Source organism: Coptis chinensis, chromosome 2 (genome assembly GCF_015680905.1).
Source record: "Coptis chinensis isolate HL-2020 chromosome 2, ASM1568090v1, whole genome shotgun sequence".
Taxonomy (NCBI): Eukaryota; Viridiplantae; Streptophyta; class Magnoliopsida; order Ranunculales; family Ranunculaceae; genus Coptis; species Coptis chinensis.
The window spans coordinates 32,337,461-32,359,495 of NC_141457.1; the positions used below are offsets into that span (position 1 = coordinate 32,337,461).

General features: G+C 36.0%; 1 protein-coding gene across 1 annotated transcript; it reads right to left on the reverse strand.

The window, feature by feature from the left end:
- Window positions 1-18,497: 18,497 nt before the first annotated feature.
- On the reverse strand, window positions 18,498-20,247 carry LOC147515814 (uncharacterized). The gene is made up of 3 exons (XM_086593056.1): window positions 19,980-20,247; window positions 18,697-19,233; window positions 18,498-18,601 (listed from the first exon to the last, which is right to left on the reverse strand). Exons 1-3 carry the CDS (start codon window positions 20,245-20,247, stop codon window positions 18,498-18,500), a joined length of 909 nt encoding a protein of 302 aa, XP_086449182.1.
- Between the last annotated feature and the right edge of the window lie 1,788 nt (window positions 20,248-22,035).

The window sequence follows — 22,035 nt, forward strand, 5'->3', positions numbered from 1 at the left end:
TAATGTTGCTGTAGTAATTCACAGTGCAACATTCATATTGCAGTGAAGTTGAAAGTGCAAATCCATGTTGCAGTGGAATATTGCACAAGAATGGAGCATGCATGAGACTTACTTTTTTTGAACCCATCTCTTTTAGAGGAGACTTCTCCATTTTACAGGTACCATGCTATGTACTACAACTACATAGTTTGATGCTTCCTTTTAAACTGAGTGTTTTTGTCTTTGGAATCATGTACTCATAATACAGACAAAGCTAAACCCCTTCGTTGGAAACCTGGAATTTAGGAAGCAACTGGCTGAGGTATTTAACATGAACAAACATAGGATACTAGCATTTAAGAACAAGCCACCACCTGCTTGTGATCGTCGATGAAGAAAATGGTCTTGTTATAAGTGAAGTCCCAGATTAAATTTCGGAGTTCATTAATGGTCTCATTGAGGCTTTTCAAGATACGTATATATAAGAATTTATAAATTTCCATTATCTATAGCAAATTTTTACAAAATTTGGTTCGGTAGATACACATGATTCATAATATATGAATATTCACTATATCTTACAATAGCAGGCTAATAAGTTGGGGACAAATTAATATAACTGAAAAGTTGATCAGCTCCCAAATGTGCGTTTTATTACTTTTACATTACTGCATTACAACTTTCCTTACGCATAATAAACATATAACTCATAGCTTTTATTGCATTTTGCAGGATACAGGCCATTTCAGACCACTTATCATAAAAAATGCATTTTAGCACCAAAAGGAACCTTATATATTAACATTTCTTATGAAGACTTGTGCTTGTATGAAAAAGTGCTAAAAAAGTCAAAGTCAAAGTTAAAGGTCAACGGTCAAGGACTCAAATCCAGAAGATTGAAGATTATGTCCTTAACTCAGAAGACTGGAGATGGATGGCCTTGTCTCAAAAGTAGCCTTGCTCAAACCCTATCTTGCTCAAAAAGAAAGAGGAAAAGCAAAAGCATAAAGGAAAAAGGAAAAGTAAAAACCAAATGTGTGTTGTGTCTTAATTGTTGAGGGAGAGGGCAAATCAGTCATTGTAAAAATAGGAGTATAAAAGCAAAAAGTAGGGAAACAAAACATTATCCAATTTTTTGTTTGACAACCCAAAAATTGAGATCAAAATTTTATCATGCTTTCTTAGGTAGATTTACATTATTGAAATTTATTTTCTTGTCTTGTTATTTCTTTTATTTCAATCTATTTGTTTTTTTTTTTTTTTTCATGTTCTTCATTGCATTCAATACTTGTTATCAATACTTGTTCCAATCTTGTCATTTCAACCAAACTTGTCTCTAAACTTCCTCGTCATTTAAATCTCAAGAACACAAGTTACACTTATTTCAAGACATTAAATTAGTGTGTCTTGGTGATAAAGTTATCTCCTTTCCTCTTTTTTCATTTCATATTTTAATCCCACTTAAACTTCAATGTTTTCAATGTTTTTCCATTCATAAGCAACTTTTTTTTACATACATACGCAACTTTTTTTTCCATACCTCTTTAGTTCTAGAACAATGAATAATAAAAGTTGAAAAAGTTATTGTTTTTACTCATCACCATTTTTTTCTATCTTAAGATATATGATGAACTTCAGACTCATAAACATAAAACTCACCATTATACTACAAATATCAATTCGCGTCGCCGTCATGGATCTAAACTTGGGAAGAAGATGAATACAAACAACCATTTCTAAACTCTTCTTCTTCATTCTTTTTCAATTACTTTCAAGTTTTTCAAGTTTTATTTTATACCACTTACTTACTCGTATTTTCTTGTTTTACTGCAAATTCAATCAAATAGAGCCCACCATCGGAACACGGCGGAGATCTTGAAGAAGCTGTCAGAAGCTCGGAAGAAACCGAAAAAAAAAATGAGCCGTTACTGCTCCTCTACTTGCTGCGACCACGCCCGCGTCCGCGCCACTTCAATTCCGCCCGACCGCACCTTACTTTTTACGGAACAAGATTCCATAGGTGCAAGTTCTTTTTCGTGCCCAGTAGATTAATTTTGTAGTATTTGATTAACTAAACTGTTAGCCATTTGAAACTAGTTAGATTCTGAATGTTTAATATTTTGAAAAATAAAAGAAAAAATATAGATATAAATAGTTAAAAATAAAAAAATAATACAAAATAATTAGTTTATTTTCAGTATTAGATAAATAATAGTTTTAGAATAATATCATGTTTTTACTTTACCATTATTATTTTTCAAAAATATAAAAAAAGATTAGGATAATATCGACTTAGATAAGGTTTAAGATAATACTAACCTTTTTCCTATAGTGAAAAGTCACTTAATTGTCTTTTGGTTGGAGTTTAATAACTTACCAAGAGTTAGAAATTTGATCAACTTGGACCATTTGGATGCGTGAGGCGAGTAGTGCAACAATACGCTCACGCATCTCAGATCAACTTGATGATTACATTTCTAATCATGGACATTGTTCATTTCATTAATCTTGTTAAGTAGTTATATAGTTAAGTAGTAGTCTTTAATTTACATTGTGTTAAGTTAAGCCCACGAAGGTAAAGTTGTAAATTATTGCCACATTTTCAACCCGACTTGTGGGTTTAGTTAGTCAAAATTTGTAACCAAACAAAACGCTCGAATGGTTGGGCTTGATTCTCATATCACGCGCCGACCAACGTCGACTACACCTCAAGCAACATGTAAGCATGGCTTGGAAGGTAAGCTCTCAAGCTCCTCGCAACTCCTAGTCAGAAGATATTTGAATGTTTACAAAAGCATGCTTGTGTAAATTCGTGTTTAACTTCTGCATTGTATTTACTTTAGCACACATAAGGCTAAACCCAAGCCAAATAACAACCATTGGGAAGTCATTACCCAATGTAGATAAACCATACGATGCTTGTTACTTGAGGCCTAGACAAACAAAAAATTAAAATCAATCAACTAAAGCCTAAAGTAGTCACGCTCCTCCAATATATATATATATACAGAGCTACAAAGATTTATAGTAATTAATTGCCATATTTCGGTGGACCAACTACCTTCCTCACTCCACTCCCCCAGATTCACCGTGGGTGAGTTTCTTGGTAGTACACCACTTGGTGAAGGGATTACTTACTCTTTTGAGCCGTGTAGTAGATCCCACCTAGTTTTATGCCAAACTGTTTGTTTGAATATGGCATAGTAATCTATAGACCAAACAAGTATTTTCCAAACTCCAAATTGCAAAAATGAATTTTGATTGTTTGAGCATCCACTACATCGTTTGAGCATTTTTTAGGTAGTTTTGCTAGTCTTGCTAAAGTATATGATACTGTGTTCAGGCACTACAAGGTTTAGCGAGCATAAGACTTACTCACGTAGGAGAGCACGTCATCCTAGACAAACTCCTATCTTTCGTTCCCCATCTTCTATGATGGCTGACGAAGTAGTGCAAGCTGAAGAACCTCTCTCCACATTCTACACACTGTTACAAAATGGACTTCCATCTTGTATACAATTCACACCGCTTGATCAGCTCCCAAATGTGCATTTTATTACCCTTACATTACTGCATTATAGCCCTTCTTACACATAATGAAAAGACAAATCATTACTTTTATTGCCTTTTTCAGGTTAAAGAGCAATTCAGACCACTTATCATAAAAGTTGCGTCTTAGCACCAAAAGGAGCCTTATTTACGCTTATTATGAAGACTTGAAGCTGCTATGAAGACAAAAGGAGAGGTTCTTCAATACAATTAGAGTTAGCAAAACAAGTCCTAAAATCTAAGAAACCTATCTTCCTTCTTTCTAAGAAACGTATCTTCCTTACTCGGATTCTGTTTACGTTAGGTTTGGTTAAGCATTGACAAACAATGGCTAGAACAAGGAGAGGTGTAGATATGTGCCACCCATCCTTTTATATTCATGTAATGTACCTTCTAATAAAATATAATACAGCTTACCTAGCAAAAAAAAAAAAAAAACTAGCATTCTTCAAGCTCCAAACAATTTATGGTATCTTAGAACATCTCTCTATAGTTTTCGAAACTAGAGGATATAAAAATGAAAATTATACGCCTCGGAGTAACCAAAATGATACCGGATTCATGTATAATTTTATCTTCTTGTCAAAACCTCTATATGGTTAGAGATATCTTCTTGCTTGGAAAAAAAAAAAAAAAAAAAAAAGATGAGCACTACTACAGAAAAGCTCATTAACAACTGTTATATACAGTGGTAAAAACCCTTTAACCATTGCTTTAAAACCATGGTAACAACTACCGTGACAAATACTTATAACAAAACCGTGGTAATAAGTACCTCTTTTTCACCATTATATTGTCCAGAACCGTGGTATATGACTTCTGAAACCGTGGTTAATAGTCTTTACAATTTGCTTTATTTAATGGGAAATAGTGATAATAATTACCACGGTTGATTATAAACAGCGGTTTATAGAATCTCGTTATACCACAGTTCTCACAAAACCGTGGTTTATAGCAATTTTTTTTTAAAAAAAAACCCCCGTAATTATTAGATTTTCATCATATTCAATTAACCTGCAATGTGCCCAATTTCACCATATCCACATTGGATTTTAAAACATATTACTTGATATAAACAATACAATGTACAACAAACAAAAGAAACAAATTTAGACATCCAACATGCAACATTGAATTGCTAAAAGAATTTGATAACTTCTTCAACGTCAATAAAGAAAAAATCATCCAAATCTACTTATTCCATCTAAAACATCAAAAGAGTAATATACTTGTTCAATAAAAGCTTCAAAAGAGTTTGAAAACGGCAAGATCCTTGGTGCGAAGCAACATAATACCTTGTGATCGAGCAATATGCAAGTGGTGAGACCAAGAACCACCACACCTTAACTGGAAGGGGTCAAAACCTAACTAAGACACCACAGCTGGCTAGAACATTCCATTATGCCAGATGAATTTAAGAATTTCAAGTCGAATAACATCAAGTTCCTCTTGTGTATATGTAACGTTAAATTTGTCATCTGCATGATCAAAGATCAAGAGGTAATGTAATAACTAAATAATGAAGATTAACACAAAAAATATAATAAAATGCTAAAGTATACGGAGACTTAAACCTTATTTTCAAAATAATTATCTGAACAAGCTTCCATTATCTCTCCCATAAACTTCAGTACGTAATACCCACTATGTATTACTAGGTTGGTACGGGCCCTACGTACATACATGGAAAATATTCATTATCACAAATTTTTATAAACACACACTATATATGCATAAGAATTTGTTTACCACAATTCTCTCCCACTTCACCGGCCTTTACATCCTTTCTCTTCAAGTCTTTGTATTGTCATGACCGCACTTCAAAATAATATCAATGTAAAACTTAATTAAATGCAAGTAAAAGATATGCAATGTAGCGAATTATTGCGTATACATACACAGTCATGACTCACCTCCATATCATTAGCTGGTCGATTATGATTCGAATCCAACCAATTAAAAATCATCTGTGATAACTTAATGACAATCAAGACTCAATGTCTATTGCAAATTAAAAAAGTAATTATTAGTATAATTGCTACCAATTTAACAATGAATTCAATCAAGGATTGAAACAGATGATGATAGTCAACAAAATAGGGGGCTGGTCTACCCCAAAATCATCAACTGTTTGGAGAGGCATAGCTTGGGCAGTCTTGGAAATCATTATGGAGTAGCAATTGGCTTCTCATCAGAAAACTTATATGAGACAACTTGCAAGAAAACAAAAAGCAAGTGCTCAAGTTCATAGGTACCCTAAATTTTATATTTAGTGCTAGGGTATCTATCACTAAGGATCATGCATGGGTAGTTAATGCATTCCAATAAAAATAACTTGTTAAGTTACTAGCTACTCCAAGACAACTACACATCCCATTTGAGATGATAATATAATTGCCATAAAATATAGGATAATTACACTCTCCTAAACCTGTCAGATCAGTGACCTCCTTCCACTCTGACAACCACTCAAAAACATTCAAATGTCCATCCCTTCCCAATTTGATATATTTAGACGACGATGCTATTGTAATTGAAATCACAAAATCTAGTTAGCTCATAATTTAGTATAAACAAAACAATACTTCCATTCAGGAACTTGGCATAACTTGGCTCCTTGTTCTGTTTGGTGCCACTAGAGTAGTTTGATAATAAATTTGTGGAGGATTGGACCCAATAGAACCAAATAGACTTTCTATTATATTGTAATAGAAAGAGAAACCAAACGTCCTTCATTCCCATTCAAGGATGAGACACTACTAGCAGTGAGCGTTTGTCCTTCTGTCAACTTCTGCCTAGAACTAATGCGACTGTTGAATGATCAAAAGATTGCCAGACATTGCTATTTTTTTTGTCAAACGATACAAGGTTTCCCAACTCAGTTATATTTAGGCCTACAGACTTCTCAGTAGTGTTTCTAGACCAAACTAATGTACCATTGACATCTCACAAAGGAAAGATAAGTAGACAATGAACTACTTGAAATACAACAATAACATCATAGCTACATTCCTATTAATGTCCTTTTATGTGTAGAAGGTGGTGGAGTCAGATGGTTTCAACACAAACATCATCAAAGTATATAATTCTTGACATAATCTCCTTGAGGTTAAGTACATACATTAGTAAATAGTTTGAAGGTTCCTCCTTGTAAAAATAAGCCTAAGCAACAACAATCCTTGCCTCACTTTTCCATGTGAAAGAAGTCGTAGCAATTACAATCCACGTTTCTTTTTTCCTAGCAAAAAAGCCTAAGCAGACACAATCCATGTGACACTTCTTGATTAAAACCAATGAGAAAGTCGGACCCTAGCCAACATGAAACCAAAGTTATTTTCTAAACCTGCAAAAAATTGCACTTCAACTCATGAAACAATTCCATATATAGGAGTAATAGAATAACTGAATGACATCCATAAGTGATTCTCTACCTACAGATCCAACAATAAATAAAATTGACAAAACACTATCTTTTATATATACTAGAAAAAACTACATGATTATTCTATTTTATTAATTCTACCAATTACCAAAAGACTAACTATCAGACAACACAGGCATAACAGAAACAATAAGAAGCATTAAAATGTGCCTTACCTCAAAGGCCAAAAAAAGTCGGGTTTTTACTAATCCTATCCAATTCCTATACTTTTGAAAACTTAAAAGTACAACAACCCTATCACACAAGTACGAAGCATCAATTACATTTTAAGTAGCTTATACAGACTAGTCAACGTAAGCAACATTGAACCTGTTCACTTAAAGGGCTATGACCTCAATCAAATCAAATGGTTAGAGAAGGATTGTGTTAATAAATCCTCCACTACACAAGCTTTGAATCACCAAACACAAACAAAAATTTAGTCTAAATAATTGATGGGGATCCACTATCTTGTTTCTACATTAGATTAAAAATGGGTTTAGACTCATTACCAAATGGCTTAATCCAGTAAATCTTATAATGCTAGTTATAACAAAAAATCAATGTTGAATTCAAGTACCCTATTTGTCTTCTACTCTTTAGTACCCTCCCGACAACTTCAACATCCATTGCTTTCATAACACAACACAACTTAATAAAAAAAGGATGTGCGAGTTAGTTGAGACTAGAAGTTTTACAGACCCATCAAATGAAATAAACACAGTGCCTATTATGTTACAATTGCAACCTGAGCATAGTTGAATATTTTCATTAACATTTTAGAAACATAGCCCAACCCCATATAGACAAGCATTCAAACAGTTCAAGTGCTTTTTACAACTATACTAATAACCTACAAAAATGAAATCAGTGAAACATCCAAGTCTGGAAGTATCACCGCAAGAAAAAATAATTAAGGAAAACCCATTGTTTCCAATAAAACATTAGGAAAGATTGATATTTTCCAGGGATTACAAAGGGCAAAATCAAAAAATTCAAACACAAACAAACAACCAATCATGGAAACCGAACCCTAATGCATTAAATGGCATTTCATTTCATAGTACACAACCTTGAGAAAAAATATTGAGATCAAAACCCTAATAAATTGAATGGGGTTTGATATTGGATGGGAAATTACTAATTACTTCGAAAATCTCAATCCATGATGATCAAGGATGGTTGCAGCCTATAACAATTCAAGTAGATTGTAGAGGTGTGGATTTGTATATATGTCCTGATGTTGAGGTTGATAGGGAATGGCTACACTCTTGCTTGGGATAAAAATTGCCTATGTATCAAGTTCCTTGGGGAAACTTGAATCAAGCCTTACGAAGTTCATCACTCTCTACTTATAGATGTTTGAGCTGACTTTTCTTATTTGCTCCAGGCCATTGTCAAGTGTAGATATATATTTTGTGTTATCTTGATGATTTGTCATTACTTCTGATGTTATAAAGTAAATGTCTCCTTGATTGGTGCGTTAACTAAGCTTCAAGATTGCAGTAGATCATTTGCTTTCATATATGGTTGTGTTTCATATTTGGGACAACCTGAGTCTGGGTCGTTGTTATGTCCAGGTGGAGTGGTATGAGCTGTGAAGATATGACCTAGGGTGTGGACACGTGTGATGTAGTGATATGTTTGAGAACGGAGGGTACATACACATCCCCCTTTATTTATTTATTTTTTTGGACATATATGGTGTGAAAAGATAAAATAAAATAAAGCTTTCAACACGTGTCACACAGCTGGTTTTAAACAAATTTGGAAAATGTTCAGGAATTGTTCGATTTGATCCATGGGCCCAAATTGTGGCTGTTTGTGGGCGAGGTTATGATTGTGTTTTGTAGGGAAGGCAAAACATTTTAGCTTTTTCAAGGTTTGTGCAGCTGAATGGTTTAGGATCTGGCTGTCTTTCATATCTTCACTCTATCAATAAAAAGAAAAAAAAGGCAGAGATAAAAGAAAACCAAAATCTTTTCGACTTTTTCGTCTTTAGGTGCGTCTCTTTCAATCTAAAAAATTTGATCTTTTGTTTTATTTTTCCTTTTGTAATGTTGATTACTAGTGATAATTTGAGTGGAGAAGTTGAGTTGGATTAGTGGAGAGAGAGAACTATGAGTGATGAAGATGATGGTGTTAGGGTTCGTAATGGAGATGAGGCATCATCGTCTTCCTCATTAGAGATGATGGTTGAGGAGGTGGTACCCAGGTTAGTAGATTGTACTACTGCTTTGAGGGAGGAGCTTGGTTGGGTTTACTACAATCTGACAATATACGACCTGGGTGGAGAGAGGAATGTGTTTGGATTGGATTATGTTCCTCGAAATGGAGGTGTTGTGGTTTGTTATGGTCAATTAAAGGTTGGGATGAGGTTGCCGTTCTCCCGTCTGACTGCGGAGGTTTTAAGCTTTTGTGGAAAAGCTCCTTGTCAGTTCGTGGGGAATAGTTTGGGGGTTTTTCATGTGTTGGAGGGCTTAGGTCGGGGATTTGGCTGGGAAAGTGGCCTTATTGCAGCCGTCTCTTGATGTTTCAAGGGTGGAGGTAGCGCATTGGATTACTGAGAGCAAATATTTGCAGGCCGTTGTTGAGTGAGCTCAGAATGAATATAACGACCTGGTTGATCTAGTAGAGAGTCAGGATGTCTACATTCTAGTGGATGATTATATGGAACTAGAATGTTAATACAAAACCCTCAAAAGATCTATTGAAAGTGAGGCTGCAACAGTAACTGTAGAAAGTGTTGTTGTAGATGATAGTAGATGATCTGATCTACCAACCGACCTGGGTGCTCCTCCAGCTGCTCAGCCCAATGAAGATGCTGCCACTAAAGTGCTAAATGTAAGCGGTAACCCGACTATTTGTTCTTTTGTTGTTAATACTGATAACTTTATTTTGATGGGGATGCTAAGGTTGTTGTCCTAGGATAAGTTGGGGGCTTCTAGTATCTAACCGAAATTATAGTAAGTAAAATTATTTAAATTCCTTACTTGTTTTGAAATGAGATTGTCTATGAATTTTGTTTGAATGTGATTGCTTCCCTTGCTTTTTGTTTTGCTATTTGACGACCTGTGTTGCATAGTAGTAGACTCGATGACCTATCATACTTTGTTAGATTGTCTGATGATTGTAGGTCGTAGGTGCTTGTGAACGACCTGTTAGATGCGCGTAGTTGGTACACAGGTTTCTTCGTGTCTTTAGGTATGTGTATTGATTGAGTGGTTCCTTTTGGGGTAACTTCTTATTGATTGTTGACTGATAATTAGCCTTTGAGTGGTAATTATAGTTGAGTCAAACTTAACCCTTTCAAAACCTTTAAGTTGACTTATGGTCCCTTTGGGTGTACCTTGGATTGTATTTAACTGATAATTGGCCTTTGCGTGCCAATTACAGTTGAATCATTTTTAACCTTAGCGTTGATGTTAAGTGGATTTGCGGTCCTTTTGGGGGACCGTGGATTGAATTTGATTTATAATTAACCATTACGTGGTAATTATAGTTGAGTCGTCCTTAACATTGGCATTGGTGCTAGGTCAGTTACTTTCATATCCTATATCGGGTAGCGAGTGCAAGATGCGTGGTACTCATGTAATGCAAGGATAATGATATTTAGTAATTTTAGGTTTTGTTCTTTTGAGTCCAAAGTCTGTAAAACGTCCGACTAGTAAAGTTACCTTACTCACGTGGGTTGGGAGCATAGATCGAGTAAGGGATCGTCCAAAACTTAGGACTAGGCAAGGTTCACAACTGAATTACAACTTCAAGGAAATTAGTGAGTAAGATTTTAGGTTATTTCTTAGGTTGCTCAATTAAAACTTGCAATGCAAGTTAACGTAAAATTACAAGGATTGATTTCTTAGTAAACTAGATAGAAAGATACATGAAAAGGGTTCATCATAATCATGCAAAGTCAGTTACAAATTTTTAGAGTACCTTATCACTACAGCTCTAATCCGTCTCTAGTTTGTCGACAAACCCGAAACGGCATCGAGTATCGATCCCTAGTAAGATGTACTCATCTTTGAGTTCATCTTACTAGCCTGAGGAGTTGTATTAACATTCAATCTCTAGAATATCACCTCAACTCCTGGTTTAATTATACACCAGCTGGGCAAACCAGAGGGCTAACGGCTACCATAGGGTCTCGCACTAGACTAGACCAAGTGTTAACTGGGTCTCGCATGAGACTGGTCTGGAGTATCAACACTCTAAACTTGGTTAGACTCAATCATTTTAGGATCAGATGTATAATCAAAACCTATTTTCCTAAGTAGTGATTCTAGACTACTAAAATGCACCTTGATCCTCACATGAGCATTATTAACCCTCCCTTTGGGAGGGTTTTAGGTCATGGTCCTTGGATGTATTGATTGGTTTGATGTATGAAAGGAAAAGTGAAAAGAAGTAAAGGAAGAACTGGAAATTTAACTTGAAGGAAATAGATTTTATTTAAAGTTCAAGACTTCCTGTACCATCCTAATTCAAAAGCTTCAAAATAAGAAAATACTAAGCATGAAAATGTAAACAACAAAATGAAATGCAAGAAGAGACCCCCCCCCCCTCCTTTCTCCAACATCCAAAATATATATCCCATGGGAATCTCACGTGAAGCCTTCCCACATTTATAAGTTTGTCTTTTCCTTTTTCAAAACATCCAAACTTTTTTTTCACAAAGTTTACCTTTTTCTTTTCAAAACAACCAAACTTTTTTCACCCTTTTCTAATCAACAATCTAATCATGCATTTAATTTCTTGTCTTGTCTTTTCTTACAAGGTGTCACAAAAGTGCCCATAACTTGCGACTTTTCTATGCATGATGACTCTTCATTTCTTGTGGCCCGCAGAGTGGATCCATTTACTGTGTCCAGTGGCGGCCCGGATTTTGGAATTTTCATAACTTTCTGTCTTTGCATAGAGCTCATCGCCCTGGTCGTTCTAGCAGTTCACTTGTCGGAATCGGTGTTCAGATTTGAAAGATGTGAGCTTCGGAAGTTTGTTGCTTCTTTACACGTGGTCCCGTTCTGCACTGGTTTTGTCTCTTTGGAATCTTCAGCTCTAGGCAGGCTTTGTTTCGCTTCACTGGGGCTGAGTGGGAAGCCTTCAAGTATGCACAATATTCTCGTACTTTGATGCAAGTTTTGTCATCATATTCATGTTAACTGTGAAAACCTGCAAAAGAACGAAAATATAATTATTTCATGATTATTAAACACATAATTAACCAAAATGCTATGCTTCTATGGGGTTTAGTATTACAGTTTTGGGTACTTATCACACCACCCCCAAATAGCACTTTGCTTATCCTCAAGCAAATAACAGACATTAAAACGATAAGTGGCCAAAAATGTGTTGTCCTAAACTAAGTCTCATTTCACAGAGTGCGATTGCATTGACCAATGGAACAAGGCCTTAAACCACTAGGAATCCCCTAGTGGACGAGTTATAGCCTAGTGAGAGTTTTCCAGAGAAGATACTCATAAACTTCATCTATACTACGATGACTCAGTAACAAAGGCTTCTTCACTTAATTAATCTCAGATATCTATACATCCCACTACATTATAGAGTATTAATTCCTTTGAAATTCAAGTTAATATACATACAATAATAAAAAAATCTACATATGAACATGCATGCAGTGATCTTTACAATGAAATGTACGAGCTGGGCCGTTTCTGGATCTTTTGGATAGCGTCCTTAAGTAGGTTCTCACAGGTATGTGTCGAAACAAAAATTCTCTCATATTTTTCCACTAAAGTTTTGCTAACTCCAGTGTGCAGTGGGCACACGTTTCCTCACATACTCAATGACAATTAGAGGAGCCGAGGTCGAGAATTCACATCTACTACTTATTATCACACCATCCTACTCCTAATTGAGCTAGAGGTCTTTATTAGATGTTATGGGGCTTAGGTGGTAGTGTAGAAGAAAATGGAATGGAAAATTTAAAAATGATAAGTATGAGAGAATAAGGTCTTCGAGACATTTACACTAGAGAAATCCTTATTTTCTTTCCTGCTTCTAACATGAGTTTCCATATTTTTCTTTTGATTTTTGGAAACATATTTCTATTTTTCTTTTTCTTTTCTTTTTGAAGAAGATAAATAATTTTTATTTGTGACAAGTTTTTCTCTTCATTTTTCCACACTTCATCCTATTTCTCATACTCATCATCTTGGTGGGCTTATTTATTTATGGTTAATAGATGGGTAAGGATTTTTTTGGTGAAAATGAAAGGGTTAATGAAAGGTTTAGTGGGGCAACTAGCGGTAAATTTTTTACAGGTATGAATTTTTGGCTATATGGATCCAAAGAAGGCCTAAATTCTCGCCTAAGATTAGGGTAGTGATCAAGTAAGTAGACACATGATTTTCTCTATTCGGAAAAGCTACTCCTCTGTATCATTACTCATATATCACACATGTTGAGGATTTTTGGTTCGATTCTCATAGGATATGGAAATTAAGTTGTCTAACCGTGGGTCTCCTAAACTTACTGCTATGTACATTTAATGACAGTTAGTTCATGAATGCTCATGAAAAAAAGTAAAAACTATTGCATACGTATTAACTTAAGTTTCTAAGAACAAATTCTAATTCTAATGCTAGGGTGAGATTTGTAGATATTTTTCATCATAGAAAAGGAAACGAGACTTTGTCACTAAATACACTTATTTAGACAGAAAAATAAAGCTATATACAACCTATAAATGCTTAATTTTTGCGAAAGGTTCTAATCACCCCTAAATAGTAGAACGTTGTGTCCTCAAAGTGTCAAGAGGAAGAAAGAATATACATGAGAGGCTTGAGCAAAAATAGAGTTGATATCTTCAACAGAATATCATTCTAACACAACATATGCTATATAAAAACAAAAAGGAAAGGGCACATCAAGAACTAAAACAACAAATATGTACATCAACTTACACTGCCCTAATTAAGAATTAGGGGTATGTCCATTCTAGCTTCATCTCTATCGAAGTGCCATTCTTTGGCATCACGCCAGTTTATCATGGTTTTCCAAACTTCACTCCACTTTCTCTTTTTAGAAGTGTCCAAATGAGCTATCATGTCTTTGTATTTGGGGAAGCAATGAACGTACTTCAGGTACCTTGAAGAGTGACGTTGTCAGAACCAAAATTGCAATGAACCAATTATTCTATTCGCCAAACTTATAGAATCTACTCGTACCCAGTCATGAAAAGTGGGAGAAAACTGTGGGAAGAATGCCCTCATTATCCGGCATGCGGTAACGGGCAAGGTGATATAATGGTGTCAAAAATGATGAGCCTTTTTCAAGTTCTCAATTACGAGGTCCGTGATGTCGAAGAAAGTATGTTGCTGAACGAGAGCATGGAAAGTCTTGCAAGCTGATTCGGTGGTAGTGGAAAATTGCCAATCCCTCATGATGTTCATAAGGATAAACAACATGGTAGTCTCGACATTCATTGGCATACTTGCTAGGGGAATTGTTTTGTTCGGCCATCGGCCAGGTTCTTTACGTTCCATGACATATGTGAGGCCATCGTTGTTGAGGCCGGCAAAATCTTCCCAAAAGTAGTGATTTAAGGAGTTCTATATGATGTATTGAATGGTGGGGGTGGGCTCGTGATAGGGAAGGTCCAAAGTTATAGCAACTGTTGGCTCGTAAAAGAGATGTCTGGTGTTACTCATACAGATTGTGAATCCATTCAAAAAGAAACCGCGTGCACCATTAAATGTTGTTTTATCCTCTATATGATCATAAAAATAAGCTGCTAAACATGGAGAGTATGTCTGCTCAGGGTGTAGAATGAGGGAGGACCAACCAGCTTGAGTGATAAGGTGTCTGAAATGAAGTCCATATAAAGGAGAATCCACCAAAGCCTGGAAGGATTGTTCAGGCATGATCTTTGGAGGTTCCATTATTGGTGATGCAGAAGACGTGTGATGAAAGACACCACCTATAGACAAAGATAAACTAATTTTTAGAATATGATGGAAATGACTGAGTAAAAACAAATGACATTGATTACAACAGGAAAATTGCACTACACTTAATTAGGGTTACTAAAGAAAAAACTAAAAAAAACAGAAAACAACAAAGAACAGAAATTCTATCGGAAATTTGTGAAATTTAATTTATGTCATGGCCCGGGTAACAACGAGGATCCTTAAGTGGGAGAAATCCATTTATAAGATTCTTGATGAAGTTAATCCGTGCAACAACCCATTGCAATAGGGTGCTCTGTGTCTGGTAAATCTCGGATTGGTTCTCCATTATAAGATTGTGATTTGCCAAGAACTGGTTATGGCTGTGCAAGAATTGTTCTTGTTCCTCGTCGTGCATTGTCTGAAGGTCGTGAAATTAAAGAAGACTAGTGATGATGATTTTTTGACGTGTATATAATGTCATTAGTCCTTGGTGAATTAAACGAAGGCCTTTCATAGGATTAAATACGTTGTGTATTGCATTGTCATCGAAGATGTTGACAGAGGAAAAAGCTTCACCGGTTTCTGCACCGACATGGTTCTTTGCAACGTCGGGAGTCCAAAAACCGTTCATACAGATGGAGTGAATGGTGAGAATGTTAGCTGTTCTGAGATGGGTAGTAGGAGCAATAGTAGGAAAACCCCAACGCACCATGATAAGTGTCATAATGGTTGGCAAAGGGGCTGACTTTTTCCTGGCACGTGCGATCGCGTTCCAGAGAAATTGAATAATGCAAAAATCATTGCTTTTAGTCTGCAGGACCCAGAGTAGATGGAGGAGGGGTTTTGTTATTTCGGAAGTCTTAGATGTGCCGAACACATTATGGGCTACCCATTGGATCACATCTAATTGGTTCTTTTGCGAGGATCGTTGATAAACAATGAGGTTTTTCCGGTTGTATTCGCCATAAAGGATAGTTTCAAACATTAGATGCCTTATATTGTCAAATGGCGAATCCTGAAGGTGTACCTCATGGTTAATTATGGGAATTTGAGGTACCTCGCATATGATTTCCGGAGTCAATTCGTGCTCGCATCTGTTTGCACGGACAAAGAATTGTCCGTCTTGGAAATAACCGTGTGTATACAAATGCATAATCAACTCTCTGGAATAAACTGCCTCCTTATGATGTAATAGAGGGAACCATCCATGACGTAAAATTTTAGTGTCAAAATATGGTTGAAATATACCGCTCTGAAAATTTTCCATAAAGTTTTGCTCGGGTACGAAAATTTGAGTGAAGGCAATTGAAGATGGAAAGAATGGAGTGGCAAAGATATTTCAGTGAAAAAGGGACGACTGGATTGTAGAGGTGTCTAGCCTAGCAATAAATAGGCACCAATCTGAAAGTTTAGAAAATACGGATCAAGGTGTGACAAGGTAGTTAGACCATGTGTATCTTCTAAAATAATTCTATCAAGGTGCTTGCCCAAAAGATCGTTTAAAAGTAGATCCCTGAGACTATGAGTCAGACGTGGGAAGAGATAGAATATACGAGAGAAGGTGTCACAGGTTAGTTTGACCAACTTGTATATTCATAAATCAATTAAACAAGGCACAAAAGTGGATGTAGTGTGGAGGGGAAAGAATAGGACATGCAACTACGAAGAGTGGCACACTCTTCCTTTTTTTTTCCTAGCGAGAACTCTAGATGTAGCGTAAGTAGAAGAACAAGTAATACGAATACATAGATAGGATCTTACATTAAGTTGTAACAACGTAGTAGTGTAAGTAGAAGAACAAGTAATACGAATACATAGATAGGATCATACATTAAGTTGTAACAACGTATAGGGATGTGAAAACACACCATAATGTTAATAGGAAAAATACAGATATAGATATTAGATATGACTATATGCCACATCAACAACGTTACGATAATAAAACTAACGAGCATGAAGACTTGAGTAACATATTCAATTTGTTGTAGCTCAAACTTTTCTAGTGCATTCGTGACGCTGAAGATTGGTAAGAACTTAAACAAACCTAATTGGAATTAAAGAAAAAGTGTATAAGGGAGAAGATGGAAGGAGTGAAAATGAAGGATGTGGTAAATTTTCTATTTATAGAAAGGAAATGGAGCCGTTTTCTGACCGTTGTGTTGGCAGTTTTATGATCGTTTTCTGACCGTTGTAGATCGTTAGTTGACGGTAAAATTTGTCGTTATGTGTGACGTCAACTGTTATATATATATATATATATTATTAGAATAGATATTGGAGTTATATAAGATATAATACTTGACAAAGCAGAATATTGTGGAAAATGTTGGAAATAGAAGACATATGTAGGTAGAAAATTAAAATGAAAACACGTAAATAAAATATCCGACATAAATAAAATACAAGGCCGGGAAAATAAAACCTCTACTAGGAATCCTCAGGGGCTGCTGAAGAAGAACCAGGAGTCCTGCGGCGGCGTGCAGGATGACCTCCCATGGAGGCTAACTGCTCCTGGATATCGCCTAGAGTATGTATCACCTGGGCTTGAAATTGGTGCTGGTTTGCCATGAGCATTTGCTAGAACTGGTTCTGGTGAGTACTTAGCTGATCCTGAAATGTAGTCATGGAAGTGCGCATTTCTTGCTGAAATTCGCCCATGGTGTCAGTCAGGGAATCGTGGCGAGTGCTCATATCCATAGCTAGTAAATTCGTGGACGGCAAAAGTTCGATACGGAAATTATTCGCCTAAGATTCGAAATGTTTAACAATAATACTTTTAAATATTCGGTTCAAAAAAATGCTAACGGCAAAAATATGATACGTGTTTTAAACGGGTATAATACAAATGCATTCTTTTGAAATTCGGCTATATATATTTTCATTTAAAATTTTGATATATAATTATATAGTGGGTTTTCTTTCTTTTTTTTTTTCCTTTTTAAAAATTTTATTCATGAACGAAATAATACTAAGTTGAAATTTTTTGTTCTACTTACTATTTAGTATTTACCATCACAAACAAAATAATTTGATGACTAATTGATTATATGTTTGCAAAACACATCACCAAAAGTCCAAAACACATCACCAAAAGTCCAAAACACATCATCAATGAAAGGATAAATTAAAAGGCATGTAGATTGAGACGACATGTTAGCATCCATGATGCTCTCAAAGTGACAAACTAAAATACTAGCTAAATTCAAAACAAAAACTCTAATGTCTTGCAGCTGCAGGCTCAATAAAATCTAAACAAAAACTCAAATGTCTTGCAAACTAGCTAAATCCCAAAACTGTGTGAAAATTCTATGAAGTCTTATCTCATAGAAGACCCAAAGAGCTCTTCAAAAATAATATCATCACGAGTAGGCAGAGTAGCATTACTTGTAGCATCATTAGGATTTCCAATAGCTTCATTAGGAATTGCAAGCTCATCATCCCCATTTCCACGTTCTTCATATTCCGGAAGTTCTCCAAGATATTCAAGATCGATGACTTTTGTATCTCGTTTCTCTAAGTTTTCACAGTTAGCCTTCATCTTCGAATTCATACGAATATAAACCAAATCTTCTAGAATTTCTAGTGACAAGCTATTTCTCTTCTTTGTTTGAGCCACTTCAAAAAGCACTCTAGTTCCTTTCACACGCTGATGCACTACATAGTTGGCTTAAGATTCGGATGGCAATCTTTTGAACAATAGGAATCGAACCACCATTTTGTAACCACCACACTCCTGCATTTATGTAAATTAATACATCTTCCACAATAAATAAGAAATACAAATCTCATAATGATAAAAAAAATATACTTAAAATTATATATACTTACGAGGATGAATAGTTTCCATTTGATTAGCAATGGGAGTAAAAATATCATAACTTTTAGTATTGTACTCAGTTATTTGTGTACTGAAAGCTCGACCATCTGCATCATTACTTATCATATTTGTTGCTGCAAATACTAAGCCCTTCTTTACTAATGGATGACCATATTTTATCCTTTCAATAGTCATAAACTTCGGATTTAGAAATGCAGCAAACGCGTGTACCTCATGAAGTATGTTTTTGTCCTTCCTTGGATCAAATAAGTCCAATAACTGTTGGTACCTTGTTGGATCATTATCACACCGGTGCTTTATCTCCTCTCTTGCTCTTTCCATAGCCTCAAATAGATACCCAGCAGTCGATCCTTCACCATCTACCAAACGAAGTACTCCAATAAGAGGTTCCAATACTGATATCACTTCTTTCCCATAATACCAAAAAACAATACCTTGAATAATATCTGTAACTTGTCTTCCTCTTACATCATTACATTGTTTCAAAGCTCTCCAGTCAGGTGATGCAACCATCGCACGCAACCTATCTTCAACATTTATAATAGATTGAAGCATCATAAAATTGTAACCAAATCTGGTCGTACAAGACTTTTTTAACTCTTTGCTTGTCTTACTCCTTAGTAATGTTATGACGGCTGGAAACCTATAAAGAAAATCCACTATCACCTTAGCTTCCTAAAAATCATCTCGTATCCAACCGATGTCATCGTTAATATCCTTGAGCAGGCATAACAGGTTTTGTAGATGTGAGGATATACTTCCATTACCATTTGCCCAACACTCTTATAGTTAGAAGGATTATCAGTAATAATTTGTACAACATTTTCAGCACCAACTCCTCTATGGCATTACAAAGTAGATTTTTGAGATACACTGCAGTCTTTCTTTCACTTGACTCTTCAATGCAGTACAAGAAAACAACACCTTTTGGAGAATACACAATCATATTTATAAAACAACGGCCCTTCAGATCGGTCCAACCGTCAAGCATAAAAGTACAACCGGATCCAATTTGAGACCAAGAATTTTTAACTTGCGAGACATATTCAACAACTTCAACCTTTGCATTTTGCACCAATTTCATGCGGAGAGTTGAGTATGATGGTACTTTAAATCCACTTCCATAAAGGACTGACTTTGAATAACATTGAATGCAATATTATTATCAAAGAAAAAATGCCCAAGTGCATTATCCACGTGTTCCTTGTCCTTCTTATCACACATGGATGGTACCGTAGTTTGACGCAAAGCAGGGAAATCATGGTGTTTGTACCTTCATGTTGAACTCCCCCAGTGAGAGATGATGATCTAGTCTTCAACTTCTTATTTGGACATTCCTTCTCCTTAACAAGTAAAATAGCTTCAGCTTGGACATCCTCCGGAACAAGCGTACAACCAACAACATACATTCCTGGTAAACAAGATAAATGTGCCTTCAATCTTGAAATTCCTCCACTCTTTTTATATTTGCAGAATTTGCAAGTGAAGTGACCCTTTAAATCCTCCCCATATTGCCAAAAAGGATCTTTTACTCTAACCATTTTGAGCACTTTCAAAGTTTCAAGTTTGAAGAAGTAAAAAATGGTAGAATATGGGCAATATGTTATGGCTCTACCACTTCAAGAAGACAAGAACTAAACACATTTTGTTCTCATACTCAAGAGTCAAGTCTACTCGTATTCTATATTACTGTTCTTAGTCGGTTCGGTTGAGATTTCTATGGGAGACTTTCCAGTTCCGAATTCTATGTTTCCAGTTATTTCCACTTTCCAAGTTCCAACTAAGGCCCAGCCCGATTTTCTGAATTTCAAAGATCTGTACATTATAATTAAGCAATTATAAGCCCGGCCTAACCAATTCATGAATTAAACCGCATCATTAAAAACTTCGATGACTTATTCGTTTTATTCGCAAAACCCTTATAATTCGAGAATAATCCGCAAATTAAACGGTGAATTACTAGCTATGTCATATCCTCCCTAAATTCGCCCATGTAATGTTCCATCGATACTTGGCGAGTATACATGTCTCGCATACCACTGTTCATAGTGTGTATGGCATCTATATGACGGCTCATCTGGCTCATAGCATCCTTATCAAAGAAAGGTGGAGGGGATGGGGGAGGTGGAGTCACGTTATCCTGTTCCACTATCATACGTGTTGTGGGTTCCCATGGGAACTGTATACACTTGTTGAAAACATGCATATTCTCATAGTGCAGCAAAGGAACTAAAGGTGTAGCAGACAGGAAACCCAAATTTATCATAACTTGCGTGACAAGAATGGCAAGAGGAGCTGATCTGAGTGTGATATGAGTAATGATGTCGAATAGAAAGTGTAGGGGGGATTTCCCATCATTGAATAGATGATACGTGTAAGGGAAATAACCTAAGACTATAGATGCCCAGAATGAGACGAGGACCATCGGATCAGTTCCATGAATAAGTGATCTCGTGCTTAGCATGAGTGTTTAGTGGATATATGCTAGGCACGTGCCTGACCGCCTCTAAGTATGACAGTTCTCCAAGTCGTTAGGAACTGATATAGACAGTTCCTGAACAGAAGGAAATTGAAGATGGAAATCTCTGATGATAAGGAAGGAATTGTGATGACATATCTTAGGAGTTACGTTTTAGATATAATCTTCCCATACATGATGGGACATTATGATCAACAAGGAAACTTACCTCTCATAAGATATGGTATAGATTCAGACTTGTATAAGAAGAGGAATCCTACTAGGAAGGCAGAGTCCAAAGATGGAAGGGAACTCACAAGCGGTGAGGATAGCCCTAACCCTAGGACTCTCGTAGCTCTTCCTATATAAACCATTGGGATTCACTCTTAGAAACTACGCAAAATAGGGTTTGATTCTCCTTAAGAACATAGGAGATACATAGGCAGCCGTCAGACGGTTCAACCCTGAACTCACCATCATCTCATCATTTCTTTATTCAATAGAGGCTCCAAGATCACAAGGCACAGAGGAAGATTAGGGGATACTCGATCGGAATTTCCCCTACAGAAAGGTCACAATACATAAGTTTCCCTTTCGCTCCTGGAGGAACTAGAGTATGTGGAGAGATGTCTTATTAATGTTAGATGGCTTAAAGGTGACAATGACATTTTGACCCATCCATTGAGTCACGACAAGTTGGTTATGACGTAGAAAACATTAATAAGCGTATTTTCCATCCAGAATATAATCACCCTCGATTAGCATGTCGAGCATGAGGTCGTAAGTCTATGGATATACGGACTGTTGCTGAGTCAACACATGGCCGACCAAAGGTATGCCAGTGATCCCAGAGATCAAGGCAGGTGTGACT

What these genes read in the sequence shown, in the direction of transcription:
- LOC147515814 (XM_086593056.1), bottom strand. Translation starts at nt 20,247, where the DNA reads ATGGTTAGAGTAAAAGATCCTTTTTGGCAATATGGGGAGGATTTAAAG. An exon ending in TGGGGGAGTTCAACATGAAG is followed by an intron (nt 19,234 to 19,979) that starts GTACAAACACCA and finishes TAAATGTTGAAG; the next exon opens with ATAGGTTGCGTGCGATGGTT. An exon ending in AATGGAAACTATTCATCCTC is followed by an intron (nt 18,602 to 18,696) that starts GTAAGTATATAT and finishes ACATAAATGCAG; the next exon opens with GAGTGTGGTGGTTACAAAAT.